Consider the following 19904-nt stretch of genomic DNA (forward strand, 5'->3'; position numbering starts at 1 on the left):
TATGTTCGACCAAGGTTGTACTTCTACTCACTTGGAATTACATGTAATAAATAATAGTAGGTAAAGCAGTAGCAGACCTCTTTAGGTGTTGGGTTAGCTATCTAGCTAAAACATTGTCAAAGTCTCCTATTTAATAGTCGGTTGATGGTTGATACACAGGGACCCTGCATATGACGAAAGGGGTGTGTGACGAGCACGTGGGTCATATGTACAAACATATTTCAGTGGTCTCTCTGTAATAACTCTATGAACGCTAGTTTGCAAACTTTCCGAGCCTGTATAAAAATAAAAAACTTGAAGCACACTCATCTTTTTTTAATGTCTTTTTTTACATTTATTTTTTATGGGGGGGTTCATGGGTATTTGTTAGGGACAAGGGGGGAAAAAAAATCCTTTGTTGTTGAGCTTAGTTGTAACTTATTGTTCTGACTTGTCAATAAACAAAATTATTTAAAAGCGATGAAAAAGTGACAAAAGTGATTTAAAAAGTGACAAAAATGAATAAATAAATAAGCAATGAATAAATATCGTAAAAAAAAAAGTTCTGTGTTATGTACGTCTTAGCTTTCAGATGGAGTGTTTCTCTGGCCTATAGGCTGTAATCTTTTAGATTTGGGTAAAGCTGAATTGGAAAAAATGCTCTCAGTTAAGTGGGGGTTATTAGGTTAAGAGTCAAGCAAAGTACAGAACCTCTCCCGGTCATGTGATTCATATTTTTCCGCCTTGAAATCCATTTTTTTTAAAGGGGGGTATTATGAAAAATCGACTTTTTCAAGCTTTACATCATGTTATTATGTCATTCCCTCATTAAAAACATGCCTGAAGTGTTGCCTTGGCACATTCACGTATTTTTGAGTAATCTGTAAAAACTCTGATGGCGGCCATTTTAGGGATAGGTTTGCCTGAGTCCTCCTAGGAACGCCCCGACCTCCTGGAAACGCCTCCGAGCTTTCGTCATCAGCCGAGTAACCAATCACTGCTCCTCAGCAGAACCCCCTCCCCACTGATGCCACAGACAGTGTGTGGAGGGGGCGTGTCTGAAAGGGTCAGAGGTTCTTAAAGAGACAGAGGCCTATTTCAAGACATTCACTACAGCCATTTTGAGAGAGCAATTTTATACAAGGCAGTTATTCTAATTTACTGCATTTACAGACCAACAGAAGGTTTGGTCATCATTGTAGTGTGCTATAGACTGGTGCTATGTGATTGAAAAAAGCATAACACCCCCTCTTTAAAGGTCTGCACAATTTTGGAAGCATAAATATTTCTTTAAAGACATTATGGATACAAAAACAAAAACAAAAGATGGCTAAGATGTCCAAAAGTACATTAAAAATGATAATAATCATATGACCTTTAGAATATCTAAACACTTGAGTCTCTTTTAGGTCATCTTCATCATGGCACCACTGTCTCAAACAATAAATTGCAATAAATTGTTAAATATTTCAGCCTCAACCTACGTGTAGCTTACTTTACTACACAAGAGGCATTTGCCCCAGTTTCGGGTCCAGAGCGTCCAGAGAGTCACCCTGAAAGCTGAAGTTTCCTATTTCAAAACAGAGCCGTAAACAGACTCGCTGTCGCCCCCTGTTGGATTGACCAATCAGAGCGCAGAGTCTTCACCGCGTCCAATCACAAGTCGCTCTGTCGCTTCCAGGCAGAACCTCAACATGGCCGCAGCGCAGCAGTAGATCTACGGAACTACCAGCATTTCAGCGGCTAACAAACATCGTATTCATCAACTATTCAAGCTCTACTTTTACCCCGAGGTAGGTTTGCTGTAATTGCAGATTTAGTTGCTCAGAAGTACTTGAAAACAGCGAGCAAATGCTCCCTTTGGTCGGGCTCTGCCAGAAGCATCTGTCTTTGACGTGAAGGAGACGCCTGTGTGTCCTGGTCAGTCCAGTTCGAGCTAAAACATCAGGTAACAACACAAGTGGAACAGGGTTTTGTTTGAGCTGTTATTTTAATATGTAAAGGCATGAGCATGGTTGTTTTTATGCCATTTTCGCGACTAAGTACGAACTACATATCAGTCTATGAGCTGAAGTGTCACAGCATGGCCTCTCATTCTTGAACAATATTTTATTCATTTTTTAAAACATATATTATGTGTATTTGATTGGCCTATATTGAGGTTACCTTAGGACGTAAGACGTATTTTACAAGGCGCCAAGTTGAAAAGGAATGTGATCTATTGGGAATGTTATATAAGATGCTGGCTGTAGGTCCATGGTTTATATATATCACCATTACATGAATCACTGCACTTCACTTATACCTCAATAACGCCTCCTGAGTCCTAATAATGCATGAGTAAACATATAGGCGCTCTCCCACCGACTGAAGGATAAATAACACTGAACTGGCAACAGAATATTTTAGTAATTGTTGAAAAGGAACAGCTCACAGCAAACCTTAGATGGAAATGGACTTGTTTTGTCAAAGGTGAAGATCAGTGACTGTTTTTCTGAATACCTGACTACTTGACAGATTACCAAAGACACGTAGCACTTCCGTGCATTATTCATTCACACCGTACTTGGCGGAGCACTGGGGCAGACTGACCGAAGCGAGGCAGCCAATCTGCGCCAAAGGCCACTCCGAACACCACCAACCACTCCCTCACACACTGCTTTCTACTTTCTACTACCCTGGTGTTTCCGGCGGTCTCCCATCCAAGTACCAAGCAGGCCCTCCTGCTTAGCTTCAGAGATCTGACGCGATCAGGGATAGCAAAGGCGGTCTGGCCTTTTAACACTATTATTATAATAACTATAACATGACTGATGGCAGTGGTTTAACAATGACTAACTCCTAAATCCAATAATGTCATCCTCAGTCGTAAATACTGCACTTGTAACCCCTTTCTCAGAAACGGGTGGCTTTTTTATTCAATGCAATTTCAGTTTTCAGTTTTTGTATATATTTATTATGATGGTATTTTATGTTACTTAGTTACCACATGCCACAAGACTTAATGTAGGTAAATGTGTGATAAATATAGATGGATTCTTGGATGTCTATTTATGTTGAAATTAATGGCATTACACTGTTACTACAAAGTGCCAGCTCTATTCCTGGTTGTTGTTGTTCACTGCTGCGTTTAGGGATTAACAGGGTTATTCAATCTAGTCTGTAGTACTATGCTTTTGGTTTAACACAGGCTCCACACATCGGCTGCCTATCAGTGAGTATGGATGTGCTGACATATAGTGGGTTCGTTCAGCATATCCGTATCATGAGCAATTAATTACCACATTAATGCTATTGCTATGATTGAGGGCAGTGGACTGAATGTGCTGTTGTTAAGTAGGAGAAAATGAATACTTATGTCAGAATTATTTGTATTTTTCCATCTGTTTTGTAATCAAACTCTAAATGATTTTAGTAACAGCTATACGGTGAAACATAATTGAACATGTCTCTGAGCCTGCTGTATTTGGATAATGTTTCTGATGTGCCTGGCTGGTGTGAGGCGCAGGGGACTGTTGCTCTGGCCAATACAAAGTGCTGACTTGTCTTGTGTTTTGTGCCAGAGGAAGCTGCTTATGTGGCCAGAGCGAGAGGATCGGCTGTCAGGAGTTCTATGCCAACAAAGAGCTGCCCCCATGGGCACCTGAGGTCCAGCAGCTGCAATACTGAGTCTACACAATGGTACTTTCTAAATAATGTGTATGTTTATCACAACATTGTACATTGTGGAACAGTCGTTGCTTCTGTTGATTTGGTCATTGGTTTTGGTCTTAAGAATCTCTCAGGCCCCCAACACTTCCCCATTCTGATATGCACATACTAAGTGTTCGTAAGGGTTGGTTCTTAAGTGGGCATAAATCCAGGCTTTTCATCACATTTGCGTGTCGCACTTGAGAAATTCAGATCAAACTTCGTGTTTGACAGTGAGATGCTGTGGTTTCAGATCATTGCATAATGTTTTTAAGCAGAGTGGGTGAATTTGACCCACAAAACTATCCATACTTTTAGCTTTATCCTAAATAGGTGGCATAGCGCTCACAGTCTCTTGTGTTCAATTTCTGCGGCGGATGGGGCCTGTCTTCGTGAAGTTTGTCTCATAGGTCTAGCCTACAACTTAAAACATTTGCGATTGTTGCGTCCTCTGGGGTCTAGAGTCCCAAAAAGGGTGCATTACAACCACATTTTAAAATCGCACCCCTTTCGAACTCTGATACACCCTCTGTCAGATTATTCTGGAGTTGCTGCTGTGTCTTTCATTGTTAAATACAGGTCAAATATATTATTAGACATTTTTTTAGTCATTTGTTTTCTCAAAAACAGTCCTGTTGTTGTCATTTTGCATTAAAGTTTCATCAATATGTTTTGATTGTGTCTTTCCCAACAGAGTTCTTCCTCATGAGAAACAGACATTACTCCACCTAAAGTTCCTGTTGGTCCCATCCAAACGGTGTCCTGGAGCAGTCTGCAGAGGAGCCTGGGTGAATCCCTTGAGGCCCAGCCTGGAGTCATTCCTGCTGGTCCCAGCAGAGCAGTGTGTCCCGGAGCGCCCTGGAGAGGGCCCAGTTGTACCATCTCCCCAATCCCAGAGGGGAGCAGCACCTGCTGGGCACAACTGCTGAGGGGCGGAGCATGTTGAGCTGCTGTGGTTACCATGGAGACGCAGGATAAGAAGCAGGTAGGAGGGCGTTGCCAAGATAAAGGTGTTTATGGCGAGTCATTAAGGAGTTGAGGAGTCATCGAGTTGCAATGGGCCTTTACATGCATGAGTATCGTTCTCTCCCCACAAAGTTTTCTCTGTGTGTTAGTGACAGACAGGATAACTCTGAGAATCATTGCAGTCACAACAAACAAACTTCATAATTAAGGATTGTCTTCTCTTCGCCCTTACTGTCTGTCCTTCTGTCTTTCCTTTATTTTGTTTGTTGAATTGTGCCGTAATTAGTCCAAGCTTAACTGCGAGTTGACAGATTGTTGAACTGCAACTACAAGCATCAACCTTTCCAGTGTGGATTTGTGAGGAAGGTCAGGTTATAAATTACTTCACAGGCCACAGGTTTACAGGCAAAGGTCATTTGTTTTGAAGAGGACTCCAGTGTTTACAGTTTCATTTCTTGGATAGTTACATATTTATAACTCCCGCCCCCACAATGGAACATGTTTGTATGGTCTCAGAGAGCGGGATCTGGGAGCGTGGGAAAAGGGTCATTCTCACTGACTGGACAGGCCAGTATGTTTAAGTGTAATATAAACATTGCCGTGAAAGAATAACTGTTTAGCAGTGTTCGTTTTGGCTTAGATCTCAAAACAACAGTCTGTAGAATGGATTCTGTATTTCTGTATCATATTGTATGCTAACAGTACAATATGATACAGGTTGAATTGATATTGCTTGTGCTTTTTTAATAAATGTATTTTTCTGCAGTGGTGACACTCTGCTCTTGTTGTTCTCAGGGGGAGGATGTAGTCGCTCTGGGCCTGTCCACGGGGCAGGCTCTGGGGAAGCTCCGGGACCAGCTTACGGCTCTGTTAGAGCAGCACCAGAGGACCACACGCCGACACTCGTCTGCTCTGGTACAAACTGCTAACCAGATCTTTGGTTGAAAATTATTGTTTCATTGAAATGACTTACGCCATCACTTTCAATTCACGATACAAACAGCTTAACATCTAAAAATGGTTTATTTACAATTGCCCTAGTTTGTAAGACCATTTGCAGCCTGTGGAGCAGGCTAGGTAGAGTAACTGTGCAGTAGCTGCAGTGTTTCTTATGTTTGTTTTTGTGTACTGCGCTAAAATAGGAACGATGGAGCAACAGCTTTTTGTTTCATGGGAACCGTCACTCCTGTCTGCACTGGCCGGGGGTGGCCCTCTCTCTGCTGGTCATACTGGGATTCCTCTGTTGTTATGGCAGCCAACCGAAGGGCAGGTCAGTTCACTCCTTCATCTGCCTTGATCAGTTGTGTGCGCTTTATTTGTTTTGATTATACGGTATAATTAAAGAAAATACAATGTTTGTATTTCTGGGTCTCTAACTTAGGCACAGTATCTGGTCCGTCCGTCTTTCTCTTATCCATGAACGTGTGTCCACAGCTCTGGAGTGGAGCTGTCCAATGCTGCTGCTCTCCTGCTCCTCCTGCTGGTGAACTTGCTGCTGGTGCGGCGACAGCAAAGGCTCCAGAAAACTGAGATGGTGGGCCGCCTCAGAGCCATCATCAGCCAGCTCAATGGTGAGCCACTGCCTTTGATGAGGAGACAGATTTTGAATGTTTATTCTTGTGCTCAAAGCTTAAGAAAGTTAATTGGCTGTTCCCCAGCACAAATACATGATGAACCACTGAATTTGATCAGCTTTTTATGGAAGTTGTTATTAAATAATATATATATATTTTGTTTAAATTATGGTTAAAGCAGTATGAGTATGAATGAACTTGTTTTAGATTACCTGTCTGGTTGTGAGAGTGACGTGCACTGGCCCGCCTCCATGTATCCTGACCTGCACACCCCCATGTCCCCGTCCTGGTCCCTCCACTGGACGTACCGAGACTCCCAGCTGGTCAACTGTCCCATCAGCCTGTTGGTGGAGGGAGACATTATTGCTTTGAGACCTGGACAGGAGGCTTTTGCCTCTCTCAGAGGGATCAAGGTTAGTCTGATTTATATAACCTTTATAGTAATAACTTCAAGGGATCAATGGATATGCTTATATCAACATGTTCAGTCTGCCCCTGTAGAGAGGGCTATATAAAAGTGGTTGAGAAGGAAGGCAGTGTTGTATTAGTTATGCACTTTTTCCCCCTTTAGCATTTAGCTTTCCAACCACTAAAACTGTGGTGGTGACAGTTAACAGTTTGTTGTCTGCAACTGATGAGGTTTAGACATTTTGGCGATTATTTAATAAATTGTTATTTCGTTCCTATCAGGATGATGAGCACATTGTATTGGAGCCTGGAGACCTCTTTCCCCCATTCTCCCCCCCTCCCTCTCCTCAAGTCACCGATAAGAGGGGACCCCAGAGTCCCCAGCAGCATCGGCTCTTCAGGGTGGTCCGGACACCGGTCCTGGACACAGTCATGTAGGTTTCAAACTATTTCTAATGGCTGGTGTACACTGTGCGATCATTTTTTTTTGTCTTGTGAGATTTTTAGATGTCACATTGCATGACAATCGTAAAATCGTGAGCCTCATCTCCACTGTGCAATGGTTCAAAGAGAGAATCGTAGCTACGATTAGGCTTCAGACGGCGTGTGTTCAGAGCCGGTTCTTCCTATACGCAGACTACGCAAGGTGCGTAGGGCCCCCGCGGCTGCAAGGGCCCCGCATCTCAGTCAAACTACGGTGTTGTTTCACTGATTGATCAACGCGTTGTTACGGGGAAAGGCTCTTCCAGCGCGCACTCTCTCTCCGCCTACTTCGCCACATATAACATCAACACGGAGTAGTCTGGTGAAGTGAATGAGCAGGAGAGACCGACCGCCGTCCCCCTGTCTCTTCCAAAGCGCGAGTGCTTCTCCGCTCGTGTCCCCGCTCGGCCCTGTCTCTCGGTGCTTCGCCTCATGCGCGGCTCCTCCGCGGCTGCATCATGTCACCCGTGTCCCGAGCGCTGCTCTCATGTTTTCTCTGCGCGGACTCTGGGCTGCAACTCTGGGCCTCTCTCTCATTTAACCCCTTAACTCCCACCTGAACCGAGCACATTTTCTCCAGCTTAACCCCAATCCAAAAGCCTCTGGAAAAAAGGTGTGAAAATAGCAATAAAACTGAAACGAAAACAAGGATGAAAATGTGACAAAAGGGACAAAAAATTTACCAAAAAAAGACAAAAATGGACAAAAATGTGGAAAAAAATGTGACAAAAAATGGACAAAAAAGTGATAAGAATTTGACCAAAAAAAATGCGAATAATTGGACGAAAAAGTGACAAAAAAGTCACAAAAAATTGACAAAAATGAGAAGACTGCCCAACAAAAAAAATGATGAAAAAAAATCTGATGACGTGAGGAAAAAGATCAATTTAGTTTTGTAGGTCTTAGCTTTCAAATGAGGTGTTACACTGGCCTACAGGATTTGGGTAAAGCTGAACGGGAGAAAATGCTCTCGGTTCAGACGGGAGTTAAGAGGTTGAACTCTCTTCTTATTGTGTCTGGTGAGTCTGGGGCATCAGGACAGTAGTTTGGCGAGTAGACGAGAGTAAAACTGTGTCCGTGGCCTTTTTGTTGAGTTGAATCCACATGGTTCAGTAACTTACAGTAACTCTGGTTCTCTGAATGTGCACAATCTAAAACGAATTCTCAGTGCTCCGACAGAAACAACCGCCAGGAGCAGGTTTCAGTTAGTTTTAAATCAGCGGTTCCCAATCTGTGGGTCAGGGACCAGAGGTGAGAGAATGGGACCATTTGCCATTTACTATTTTAAAAAGAGAAATAGACTAGTAGTCGTCCTAAATACCAGTCTGACAGTGGCTTAGTGGTTAGTGGCTCTCACACAGGGGGCAGGGCCTGAATTGAGGTCTGTATGTTCTGCTTCTGCCCTGGAACAGTGGAGCTGTTTTGACCATAAATGGATTCTCTCTTCATCGAATAGCCACTGTAGGGCCCCCGTGTGGATTTTTGCTTAGGGCCCCAGAAGGGCCAGCACCGGCTCTGCGTGTGTTTAGCTGAGGCAAGTGCCGCATGCTAGCGGTGTTTATTTCTGCGGAAAAGTGCAGGGAAAGTCCTGTAAAATGCGGAGTCAGATGTCCGGCCTCTGTTGCTTATGACTCTGGCGTCGGGGCGGTGTTGACAGGACACTGACAGAGATCCTATTTGCAGCGCTCACTCTGCAACTTGCATTCCAAAATATCAGACACAGCTGTACAACGGTTCTATTTTAAAGCTTTATCCCTGTCTCAGATTTTCAACTACAACATAATATTTGCCCCGTGACAAGTCATTGTTCGTCCAATACGGCCAAAATCGTGCAGTGTACACCTGGTTTAATTCAAGAACATATGTGGATCTGAGTTTCAAATTGGAATTGTCCGCACAAAACACCAGAAACAGAAACAATTGAAGTGTGTTTTCAGAAATGGCCTGGAGCTGGCGCTGTCTCGTCCGGTGACAGTGCTGGACAATGAACGGTTCACTGTTCAGTCTGTCATCACGAAGTTGGTGTGTCCCATTGTGTTGGTGAGAGCCCTCAGTCTATTCCATGATATTTTCTTTTTCATGTCTAACCTGCGTCTCTCTTCTGTCCTCAGACTGCCTTTTTGATTGTAAACAGCATCCGATATATTTTTGATGCTCCTAGTCTTACACCTCCATGCTACAACTTCTTTCAGCTTCAGGTGAGGTGTCTTTCCTTGTTTTCTCATTGTTGTCCTTCTAACCTTTATGCTTTAGGCTATTTTTTCCACTGATGTGCAATGTGTGTATTGAATTGATGTGTGTTTCCAGCTCATGGGAGTCCTGCCCATCCTGCCGCTGCTCTTCCCGGTCATGTGGGTCCTTGTGAATGCGTTTGGAGAGGCTCGTGTCCTGGCTGAGTTCAGCAAAGCGTCTCCAGCTGGCTTGGTAAGGTTCCCTACCAACACTCATGATTGACAAAAATCCACTGGACTTTTATTTCTGTTGCCATTTTTCATGCACTGAATTCAAAGACATGACACATTTTCGATATAAATAATAGACCAATTTGTCTCAAATATTGCTCATAAATCTGTCAAAATCTGTGTTAGTGAGCACTATTGCCGAGATAATCCATCCCACCTCACAGGTCTGGAATATTAAGATGCTGAACATGCTGTGTCCATACCATAACCCCACTGCCACAATGGGCCACTTGATTCACAGCGATGACTCCAGAAAACTACTCAGCCACACACGCTGTCTGCCATCTGTCCTTAACAGTGAACCAGGATTCATCTGTGAAAAGAACACTTCTCTAACGTGCCAGACGCCGTCGAATGTGAGCATTTGCCCACTCGAGTCGTTTACAATGAGAACATCGAGCAACAGATGAGCTTCTCTGAAATGGTTCCTGACAGTTTGTGCAGAAATTCTTTGGTAATATACAAACCGATTGTTGCAGCAGCTGTCCGGGTGGCTGATCTCAGGATTTTGGAGATGAACATGTTGGAGGTCCTGTCCTGATGTGGTTACATGTCTGCAGTTGTGAGGCTGGTTGAAACGCCTTTGGAGACGCCTGTGGTAGAGAGATTATCAATCAGTGCACATTCCTGCAGTCAGCATGCCGATTGCAACATCTGTGTCATTGTGCTGTGTGTGAAACTGAACATTTCAGAGTGGACTTTTTGTGGCCAATCTAAGGTGCACCTGTGCAATACTCATGCCGTCTAATCAGCATTTTGATATGCCAGACCTGTGAGGTGGGAGGGATTATCGGCACAGATTTGTGAACTGTGTTGTGTTTATATTTGAGTTCAGTGTACACAAATCCTGGTAGCTTATTCAAAGTCTAATGCAGTAACTAAGTAATACAGTTGTCTTTTTAGAGTGAAAGGTCTTAAGGTTAATGGGTGAAGTCAACAGGCTGGTGCTTTCCTCAAACATTTGTCGCTGTCTATGACAGTGTGGATATTTTATTTGGATATTTATATTTGGAGTGGTTCCATGCTACACTCTGATATATATATATTTTTCTGAGCAGAAGTGAGATGTTGAAAGACTTCAGTCTGAAGAAGAGCTTTGCTGTCTATGGGACACTTGTTTGAACAGAAATAACTTGTGTCACAGAGTGTTGTTTATTAACATGCACTGATTAGACTGATGCAGTGGACTTGGTAGCATAAGCATGTTATGTTTTTTATCTTAAGAAATTAATTTCATAGTCTTAACAATCTAACCCTCACTGAGGCCTCCTGTGTGCCTTAACCTGCTGTGTTTTTGCCCCAGCTTGCTAAATTCTCTGAAGACACACTAAGCAGCTACACCGAAGTGGTTTCCTCTCAGGTATAGCCTTCACTGACTCGCTCAACCTCATCCCCAGCTCCACTTGATCACCTGCTTTACCTCACTGCTGCCCTACCCTGGACACCTGCACATGGCTTTGATTATCACCTGCCAAAAGACGTCATGGATATCCAATGATGATTATCGTTGTTGTCTTGCCTTGCTTTATTTGGTTCTCTTAAATTTGGAAGATTTGTAAGCAAATCACTTATATATGAATATCTTTATATATAAGACCTTCCACCTAGAACCAGGGTCTGCACCTGCCACTCTCATCAAGAGGAGCCTTGATAATTATCAAATTGATTATTATGTTATTAAATAATTACATAAATTAAAGGCTGCAATATTTAGATCAAGTGGCACTGACACCCTTTGTTAGTGAAACGCCTTGATTCTGAAACGGTTGTATTCTCTGCTTGCTTCATGTTATGTTCCTGTTGCATGGCTTGTCCTCTCCACTGCTTTTATCTGGATTGTTGCCAATGTTATTGAAGGTTTTTTCCCCCTTGTTTTTCAATGATCTTTCTCATTACACAATCACTAGACAACAAAGAAGCCCAGTAAAAACATGTGTATATTTGATTCTTTGAACTTGTAAAAATCTCCTCTGGATTGTGGGGTTTAATGTAACCACTTTCCTCCATACAGTCCCCACAGTGAATGCAGCAATGAAGTGTTTTTCCTGTAATGTTAAGGTTTTAATATAAAATAATGCAATTGTACTAGACTTGAAGTGGCTCACCACTTTCTCTGGTAGAGTTCTTGACAATTGTAAAACTGCAATTGGGTAATTAATTCAGCATTAGTGATGCTAAATTACTTTGTATATAATCCTGGGCATGTTTTTGTTTATTCATTTGAAAGCAAATGTGCAAAGTCTGAATGAAATGTATTGGCTCAAATTTCTTTCTTTGAAACCTATACATTTGTTTGAGGAACTTGTATTGTGTGCAGGAGATGCTGCGCTGCGTGTGGAGACATTTGATCGGAGTGTTGAAAGGAGAGTCTCAGACACTGTGCTACACCTCAAGCCTCCTACACACTCTGGGCTCTGTCACTGTGAGTTTCACATGATCCACTGTAAATCACATTGTTTCTGTGACCCTTTTAACGGCATGTATAATAACTGAAACTGTTACGTCTTTTGTCTACAGGTTTTATGCTGTGTGGATAAGCAGGGTGTTCTGTCGTGGCCAAACCCCAGCCCGGAGACTGTGCTGTTCTTCAGTGGAAGAGTGGAACCTCCTCACAACAGTCAGGACGACCTGGGAGATGACCTGTCCATCAACTCCTTCTGCCGAATGGACACTGAAGACGACCAGGACGAGGTTGACAGAAACACTAAGGCCTGAAGCCTGTATTTGTTATGTACAAAGCACAAGTTACCTGTGCCCTCTGTTTAGGCTCAGGAGGGGGAGGCACTGCTCCTTCAGCCTGGAGCGCCCCCTGTGGAGGCTGTAGAGATGATTGAAGCGCCTCATGATACAGCTCCATCCTCAGAGAATCCCAGGCCTCTGAAGAATGCCCAGAACACACGCACTCGAACCAAGCACCACTCTGGGTCTAATGTGAGCTTCAGCCATGACACCGAGGGAGGAGAGGACGACCAGGGACAGGCGAGAGGAACACCCGCACTCAACACTTCGGTTACATATGGTGACACTGCCATGTAAAAAGAAATAGAAAAATACGAATACATAAATATATTGTATGTACAGTATGTCAGAATTAAGGGAAGTTGTATCTTCTTAGGCCCATTGTTTCTGGGTCAACTTTCTTTGTGTCTAAGTTTACAATCTCTGACTGTAGTGGTTCAGGAGTTGTCTGCTGCTCTGCTGAGGCCACACTCACACATTGGGTCTAGTGTTACTTTGGGGCTCATATGTGCTCTTCCTTGCGTTGTAGGACTTTGGGCTGGGCTGCCCAGACGCTGAGGCAGACGACTTTGTATGTGATTACCACCTGGAGATGCTGAGCCTGTCCCAGGATCAACAGAACCCTACTAGTATCCAGTTTGACGACTTGTCCTGGCAGTGTCACCTGCCCTCGCTCAAACCTCTGGGACTGAACATTATGTTGAACCTGTGTAATGCCAGTGTAACGCAGCAGCTCTGCAGATTCTCCGACCACCTGTCCAACCTGGCCCTCCAGGAGAGCCATGGGACCGTGCAGCCTGTGTCCGTGCCCTGGGGCCTCTGTGAACTTTCCCGACTCATTGGTAATTACTGTATAACAATAACTTTTGTTACGTAAAGATGGTGACCCTGAAAGTTGTGAAACATGCTTCTAAACTCATCCCTGTGAGGAATAAGGATGTTAAGATGATTGTTAGAAATGGGTTTGGACCACAGTTGACTAAACATTCTTTCATTGTTGTAAATGGAAAATAAATCAGGTACGGGGGCTTTAATACAGCATAAGCGCTCTGATCTGAATTATTTTTGTGTTCAATTGCACTAAAAGAGCTTAGTTGTGTTCTGTATTCCCTGTGGATGTTCCTTATCCACTGAATGACATGAAGTCCTGTACACAGGCTTCACCCCTGGAGCGCGGGAGCTGTTCAAACAGGAGAACCACCTGGCTCTGTACCAACTGCCTTCAGGAGAGAAGACTAAGGAGATTACCTCGCGCCGCCTGCATTACTTCACCAAACGCCAGCCTCCCCTCTCCCACCTCATCTCGCTGTTTGTGCGGGACTCCTCCTCCAGTGAGTTCTTAAAGGACTTTTCATTTGGGACTTGGGAAACTCTGATCTTTAGTCACTTGGGGCCTCATACATGACCAGTGTTGGGTAGCGTTACATTTAAAAGTAACTAGTTTAGTTACCTCGTTACTCCTCTGGAAACGTTTCTGCGCTTCTTTATTATGAAAGTAACACATTACAGTACTCCTGCGTTACCAATGAAACAGGCGATAGTTTGCTGAAGATGAACAAATTGATCTTTGTGGAGAGTTTGTCAACAAACACGGTGAGTAGCTCCTATAAGCTTGACTATTTAAAGCACAGATTAAAAGCAAATAGGGTGAATATCCTACTTTTACAATGTGAACACACTCAATGAAGCCTCAGCTTGTGTAAAGTTGAACAACAGCTTCTCTCTGTCAAGGCACAAGCGCCTGCTCTGAGGCCATTGTGGCTGCACTGGGAGCAGGGAAATGTTGAGGCTGAGAGACCTGATGCGTCGAAAACGTAACAAAATACGTTCTTTACAGAAGAGTGCTCTAACGCGTTACCCCCGATACTGTATGCAACCTTTCTATTCAGACATACGCACTGACTCACTTCATGCATTCTGATTTTGTTCAGTAAATGCACAAAAGTACCTCATTGTTATAACCTCAAACCAGCTGTGATGCTGAGATGCATATGTCTGATGTCAAACATGTTTCCTTTGCATCCGATGCAGATCATGTCCAGATGCTCTCACATGGATCAGCTGACCTCATCTTGGAGGCCTGCACTGACTTCTGGGATGGAATGGACATTTATCCTCTCTCAGGCTCAGACCGGTACGGTTCATACTGGAGTGAAACAATTAATCACAGTCAAATCAAATTCTCAGTTGTAGGCAGCATATCGCAAAGACTGGTATTATAATGTCTTCTGAAAACTCCATCAGTCTCCATCAGGATGTGTCATGTATAAAACCTGCTTCTGCAAGCAAGTTCGCAAATGCAAGGGATTCTTAAATAGTGTCGCAGTTCATGTTTAGGTTTTCTCCCAGATGTTAAAGCTTCTGAAGTTGTTTAAGGATATGTGCTGTGTGCTTTGTGTACTTGTTTATTTCCTCCCTCCAAAGTTTTGCAGAGCAAGTTCATGCAACAAAGCACAGCATTTCCACCACATTATTGTACTTTTTGTCTGAGGCTTTTCTAAGTACTGTTAATGTTTTTTTCTGTCATGTTTTGCAGAAAGAAAGTTCTGGATTTCTACCAGCGTGCCTGTCTGTCCGGTTACTGCTCAGCCTTTGCCTATAAGCCCATGCAGGTGTCTCTGTCCAGTCAGCTGAATGGGAAGTGTGTGGAGCTCGCCCCTGGGCCCTGTGTGTTTTCGGGGCTGGAGCTGCCCTCCACCACCCCCCTCAAGCACAACTGCAGAAACAGCTGGAGCTCTGATGGTACCATATTTAACCATATTTAATGTATTTTCACTCTCATCCTCACTCTATATGCTAATTATTCAGGGTAACAATCGTTGCCAACTACACGGTGCACAAACAAATAACACAACAAGACTAAGGATCTTGTCTTTCAAATCGGAAGGAGATGGCACGGTCTTCCTCTTCTCTATAACCTCTGCCCACCTGATGCTAAACTTCAGTATGTTGCCATGTCGTATAATATGAATAATGCCAAATGAGAGTGCGGTTCTTAGCCTGATTGGTACATTTAATACAATCTTTGAGCTTCATGTACAAAATGTGATCCAGACGTTCTCCAGAGTCTCCTGATGAATGTTTTTCTGAACTTATGTAGCCTACAGTGAAGTGTGAATGCAGGCCAAGAGCGAATCAGAGGAGGGGGTTCAGTGGGCAGGACCCCAGACAGAAACATAGTCCAGCACTAAAGTACATAGAAAAAAACATCAAAATACAAGATATTCCCTCATGCCATCCCCATTTTATTCTATTTGGACCTTTTTGAGCACAATGATTGAACTTTGCCGTAAAGACAAGGTATGTTTAGGCCGACAAAACAACACTGCAATGAGTTAACTATCCTGTGTGGGTCCATCTCTCTTTATCTCATTCACAGAGGGCATTGGGGAGGGCGCGGAGAGGGAGGACTGTGTGCAGGCCCTCAGTGGACAGATCTTCATTGGGATGGTGTCCTCACAGTTTCAGGCCAGACTGGATACGGTCAGACTCATCGATGCCCTGGTCACTGCCTGTATCCGCTTTGTCTACTTTTCAATGGAAGACGAACTGCGCAGCAAGGTATACGGGCTGGAGATGGTTATAGGGATTTTGTGTTTCCAAATGACTCTCACAAAAGTATGACCACTGAGACCAGAGGTGGTGCATTTACTTACAATTTACCTTTTAGAAGAAATTGCACTTCTAAGTTATGATTATATTTACGTAACAGCACTCTGAATTGAGTACATATTGGATTACTCTGTACTAGACTCCAGTCCGTTTGTGTCCAGGTGTTTGCAGAGAAGATGGGTTTGGAGACAGGCTGGAACTGTCACATTTCTCTGACACCAAATGGGGACAGTCCGTGTGATGGAGCGCCCTCTAGTCCCTGCCACGGGTCTCTCCACGAGGACCTACACCAGGGTATGGTACCACACTGTTAGCATGTTTTGATTGTAGCATTAGTTCAAAGGACATTTAAGTAGCTATTCACTATGAATGGTAATCTTAATTCAACATGTACTGTACTTATAAAAATTAAAATGTAGATATTGGTCTATTCTGAAGTGATGTAGAGACTGAAGGACTGTTGCTTCTGGTGTTTCCACAGACTCTCGTGATGAAGCAGAGGGTCCTCTTCTGCCTGAGGAGGAGGCTCACTCCGACATGGTCAGTTTCCAGCCCACAGACAGTGATGTGCCCAGCTTCTTGGAGGACTGCAATAGGGTAACTTGTATTCATGTTAATGCAGTGTTTATCCACTCTTTTTGTACTTAACTAAACTATTTTCCAGGCCAAACTACCTCGTGGTATCCACCAGGTTCGCCCACACCTGAAAAACATTGATAATGTGCCTCTGTTGGTGCCACTCTTCACTGACTGCACTCCTGACAGTGAGTACTCCACAAAGATCAGTTATAAACCTATGTTCTGCTTCGGCGTGTTTAGTGTTTGCTCTTTCCCTCAGCCATGTGTGAGATGATGAAGATCATGCAGGAGAACAGGGAGGTCACCTGTTGTCTGGGCAGCTCTGCCAACTTCCGCAACGGCCGCCTCTTTCTACAGAGTGACCTGAGGTACCACACCAAACATTACAATCACATCACTTCATACTCTAAAAACAGCATTAAAAAGAACCCATCATATTCAATATACTGAATTTTTTAGAGGAAACATGCACCCATTTGTGGAGAGACACTTGATCAAGTGGTGGTGTTCTTGTTTTGACAGCATATCGCTGGACCCTCTGTACCCATCCCAGTGCTCGTGGGAGACGTTTGGCTATGCCACGGGAGGAGGGTTCAGTGGGGAGCTGGAGGGCCTATCCCCTTTAAGACTGTCTGGACAGCTCAACAGTCTGGGCTGTTCTGTCACCTTCCACAGAGGAGAGAGTGTCAGCATGGTCCGACTCATTGAGCAGGCAGGAGACATTATGGCTGAAATTATTCTCCTAATGTTACATTGCCTTTTATTCATGTGTGTGTTGGTCCTTTCAGGCACGACACACCACCTATGGCATCCGCAAGTGCTTTCTCTTTCTCCTGCAGTGCCAGCTCAGTCTTGTCGTCATCCAGGTTAAACATTTTACTTTAAACTTGCATTGGTTTAAAAAATCACTGTTGATTATTATTTATAAATTGTATATTTACATTTATTTGAAGTTTTTGGCCTGCCTGGCCCAGTTACCTCCTCCTATCAACACCACTGACATCCTGTGGGTGTCCTGCTTCAGCTGTCCACTGCTCAGGTAAGCTTATTTTAATCAACATGACACTGCACATTTACTCCAAACTAAAAATGCCTCGGTCTGTACTCAGAGTTTGACTTTTTGACTATTTAAATTAAGACTTGTTCATGGGATCATTTTGTATCACCAGTAAAAGTGATAACATATTCAATTTGCAATCTTGTAAATCCAATTGTGTGTTCTATGGCAGTGCGTCCCTTATGGGTAAACCTCCCGACAGTTCAGTAATGACTGTAGCCACTGGAAAGAATCTCAACGCCATCCCTAAGAAGGTACAGTTGTAGATTCCTGCTGAACTATTTTGGAATGTATTATTATTGTTTTTCACTGTGTTGTGATTTGGACAGACCCAGAACTACTTCCTGGGCTGTTTTCTGCTCAAGTTTGGCCTGACTGCGTGTGCATATCTGCTGGCCTTTGGCTTCACGCTGCAGGAGGTCTGTCGCAGCAGTAATCGAACTCTCACAGACAACAGCACTGCCAGCTCCATCTTCACAGTCAGGTAAAGCGCACCACCTTTGAGCAGGCACCAAAGTGCTCTGGGTCATTACCCACATTTTCACACAACGGGACTTTAAAGTAACACACATCTTTATATTGTCACTATTCACTTCTGGCCCATTCTGCTAACAGACAATGAATCTATTCTTTAAAAAAAATTACATCTATAAAGTAGTTTGTTCTTGCTTCTCTCGGTACCAGCTCCTCAGCTGAGGCTCCTGACTGGTTCGGGGAGCTGTCCAGCAGTTTGCTGCTGACTCAGAAGGTGATGGCAGCCTTCCTTGTATTACATACTGGTAAGGTTTGTAAATCACACCTACTGTGTATTTGAATGACGTTGTGGGGCTAAATCTCTCCTGCTCTCACAGTGGTGATCTCTCTGAGCTACGTGCACCGCTCTCAGTCTCTGTGGAGAAAGAGTCCCTTCAGCAACACCTGGTGGTGCCTCACTGTCCCAGTGGTGTAAGTCACATTCACTTCTCTCTGCTCACACTGTGGCAAACTCAAAGAATATGGTGGAATAAAACCGTAATCCAGATGTTTGATCACTCCATTCTCAGTACATTGTATTTCAGCTCTTTGAGATGCCATGCTTTGTGTTTGTAGTTTGCTGAGTCAGATGGTGCAGGCCACGGTGGATTACCAGTTGTGGCGTGACCACAGCAGCTTGCTAGTCTTCAGACTGGGGGACATACCTCTGTTAGCCTGGCTGCTCATGTCGCTGTCTCTTCTGCTGGTGGTGGTGGTCAATGAAGTCGTCAAAATGCATGAAATACGGTACGCAGCTTGGACCCCTCATGGAATAAAGGTTTTACAGTATGTTAGGTAGAGCATGTTCAATGTATCAATAATGAGTACAGTAGTAGATTCTGGCCACTGGCGAAACAGCCAACCTATCCTTGTAAACCAATTTTATTTATTAAACCATTTTAGCAAAGGAGTGTGCCATGTGGTTGTTTACTGTGATTTTTTAAACTTGTAATTTATGTTTTTCAGAGTGCGAGTGCGATATCAGAAGCGACAGAAGCTGCAGTTTGAAACCAAGCTGGGCATGAACTCTCCCTTTTGAATTGTGCTCTGACAATACAGAAAGAGCAGACCACAGTGCTATGGGTGGATCCTGGTGCAAACAATCAAGCCATCAACCAAATGTTAACTTTTACCAACTGCAATATTTTGTGGGGACAAATGGGGTGGGTGTCCAAATCATTAATTTAAGAGGAAAATGTCAAATGATTTATCTAAATTGTTTTAAAGGCATGAGGAATGTTTTATGAAAAGTATCATTATTGTGTCCATACATTGTTGCATGTTCTCAGAGACAACAGAAAAAGCTGTACCTGAAATTATTTTATTGAAACTTTTGGTTCAAAGATAATTCCAATAGACTGTGTTTGGCTCTTTTGAAGTTGTAAAAGCAACATTGTAGAGTCAATACTAGATAACTGTTAAAGTTTTATTTGTCCAATTGTGTTCACCCCAGTGCAAGTTTGCTCCCAACAATGCTGCATGAGATTCTGTCACATTCAGTCTTGAACATGGAATCTAATGTACAATTTATTTTATTCACTCTTACACACAACATGACACACCAAATGCTCCATAAATGTATATTTTGTATTTTCTTAAAATGGTTTTAAAAAGTTCAGCCAATTTGTTCTGTCCTGTTGAGGTGATTTAAATAAATATAATTTTATCTATTTTTACTGCGTCTAATCCCCCACCACTGCACAGTCTTCATGTATGAACAAATTTGCTCTAGTGTTAGTCAATTACTTCTTTTTTCTTTTTTTTATCTGTCTGTACATGTTATCTTCATGATAATGTGCATTACATTTTAAATTGGCGACATCCGGTGCAATTCTACTTCCG

The 19904-nt window shown here is 43.3% G+C and overlaps 1 protein-coding gene across 1 annotated transcript; it reads left to right on the top strand.

The window, feature by feature from the left end:
- Positions 1–1634: 1634 nt before the first annotated feature.
- Positions 1635–19701, top strand: tmem94 (transmembrane protein 94). The gene is made up of 33 exons (XM_079578156.1): positions 1635–1772; positions 3543–3660; positions 4364–4654; positions 5431–5550; positions 5778–5905; positions 6070–6206; positions 6417–6622; positions 6900–7051; positions 9038–9140; positions 9212–9298; positions 9408–9524; positions 10866–10922; positions 11880–11984; positions 12080–12253; positions 12329–12541; positions 12831–13143; positions 13459–13632; positions 14333–14435; positions 14838–15043; positions 15681–15862; positions 16075–16207; positions 16395–16510; positions 16578–16677; positions 16752–16860; positions 17015–17204; positions 17281–17358; positions 17446–17531; positions 17722–17803; positions 17879–18033; positions 18234–18328; positions 18401–18494; positions 18639–18809; positions 19029–19701. The coding sequence occupies exons 3-33, from the start codon at positions 4631–4633 to the stop codon at positions 19099–19101; spliced, it is 4083 nt and encodes a 1360-aa protein (XP_079434282.1). The 5' UTR covers positions 1635–1772; positions 3543–3660; positions 4364–4630; the 3' UTR covers positions 19102–19701.
- The last annotated feature ends 203 nt before the right edge of the window (positions 19702–19904 follow it).

Source organism: Gobius niger, assembly GCF_951799975.1.
Source record: "Gobius niger genome assembly, chromosome: 19".
In the NCBI taxonomy this organism is placed as follows: Eukaryota; Metazoa; Chordata; class Actinopteri; order Gobiiformes; family Gobiidae; genus Gobius; species Gobius niger.

Excerpts from the sequence above, each read along its gene's own strand:
- tmem94 (XM_079578156.1), top strand. The coding sequence starts at position 4,631 with ATGGAGACGCAGGATAAGAAGCAG. Across the intron at positions 12,254-12,328 it reads CTGAAGACGACCAGGACGAG|GCTCAGGAGGGGGAGGCACT; the intron begins GTTGACAGAAAC and ends CCCTCTGTTTAG. Across the intron at positions 18,034-18,233 it reads AGCTCCATCTTCACAGTCAG|CTCCTCAGCTGAGGCTCCTG; the intron begins GTAAAGCGCACC and ends TCTCGGTACCAG.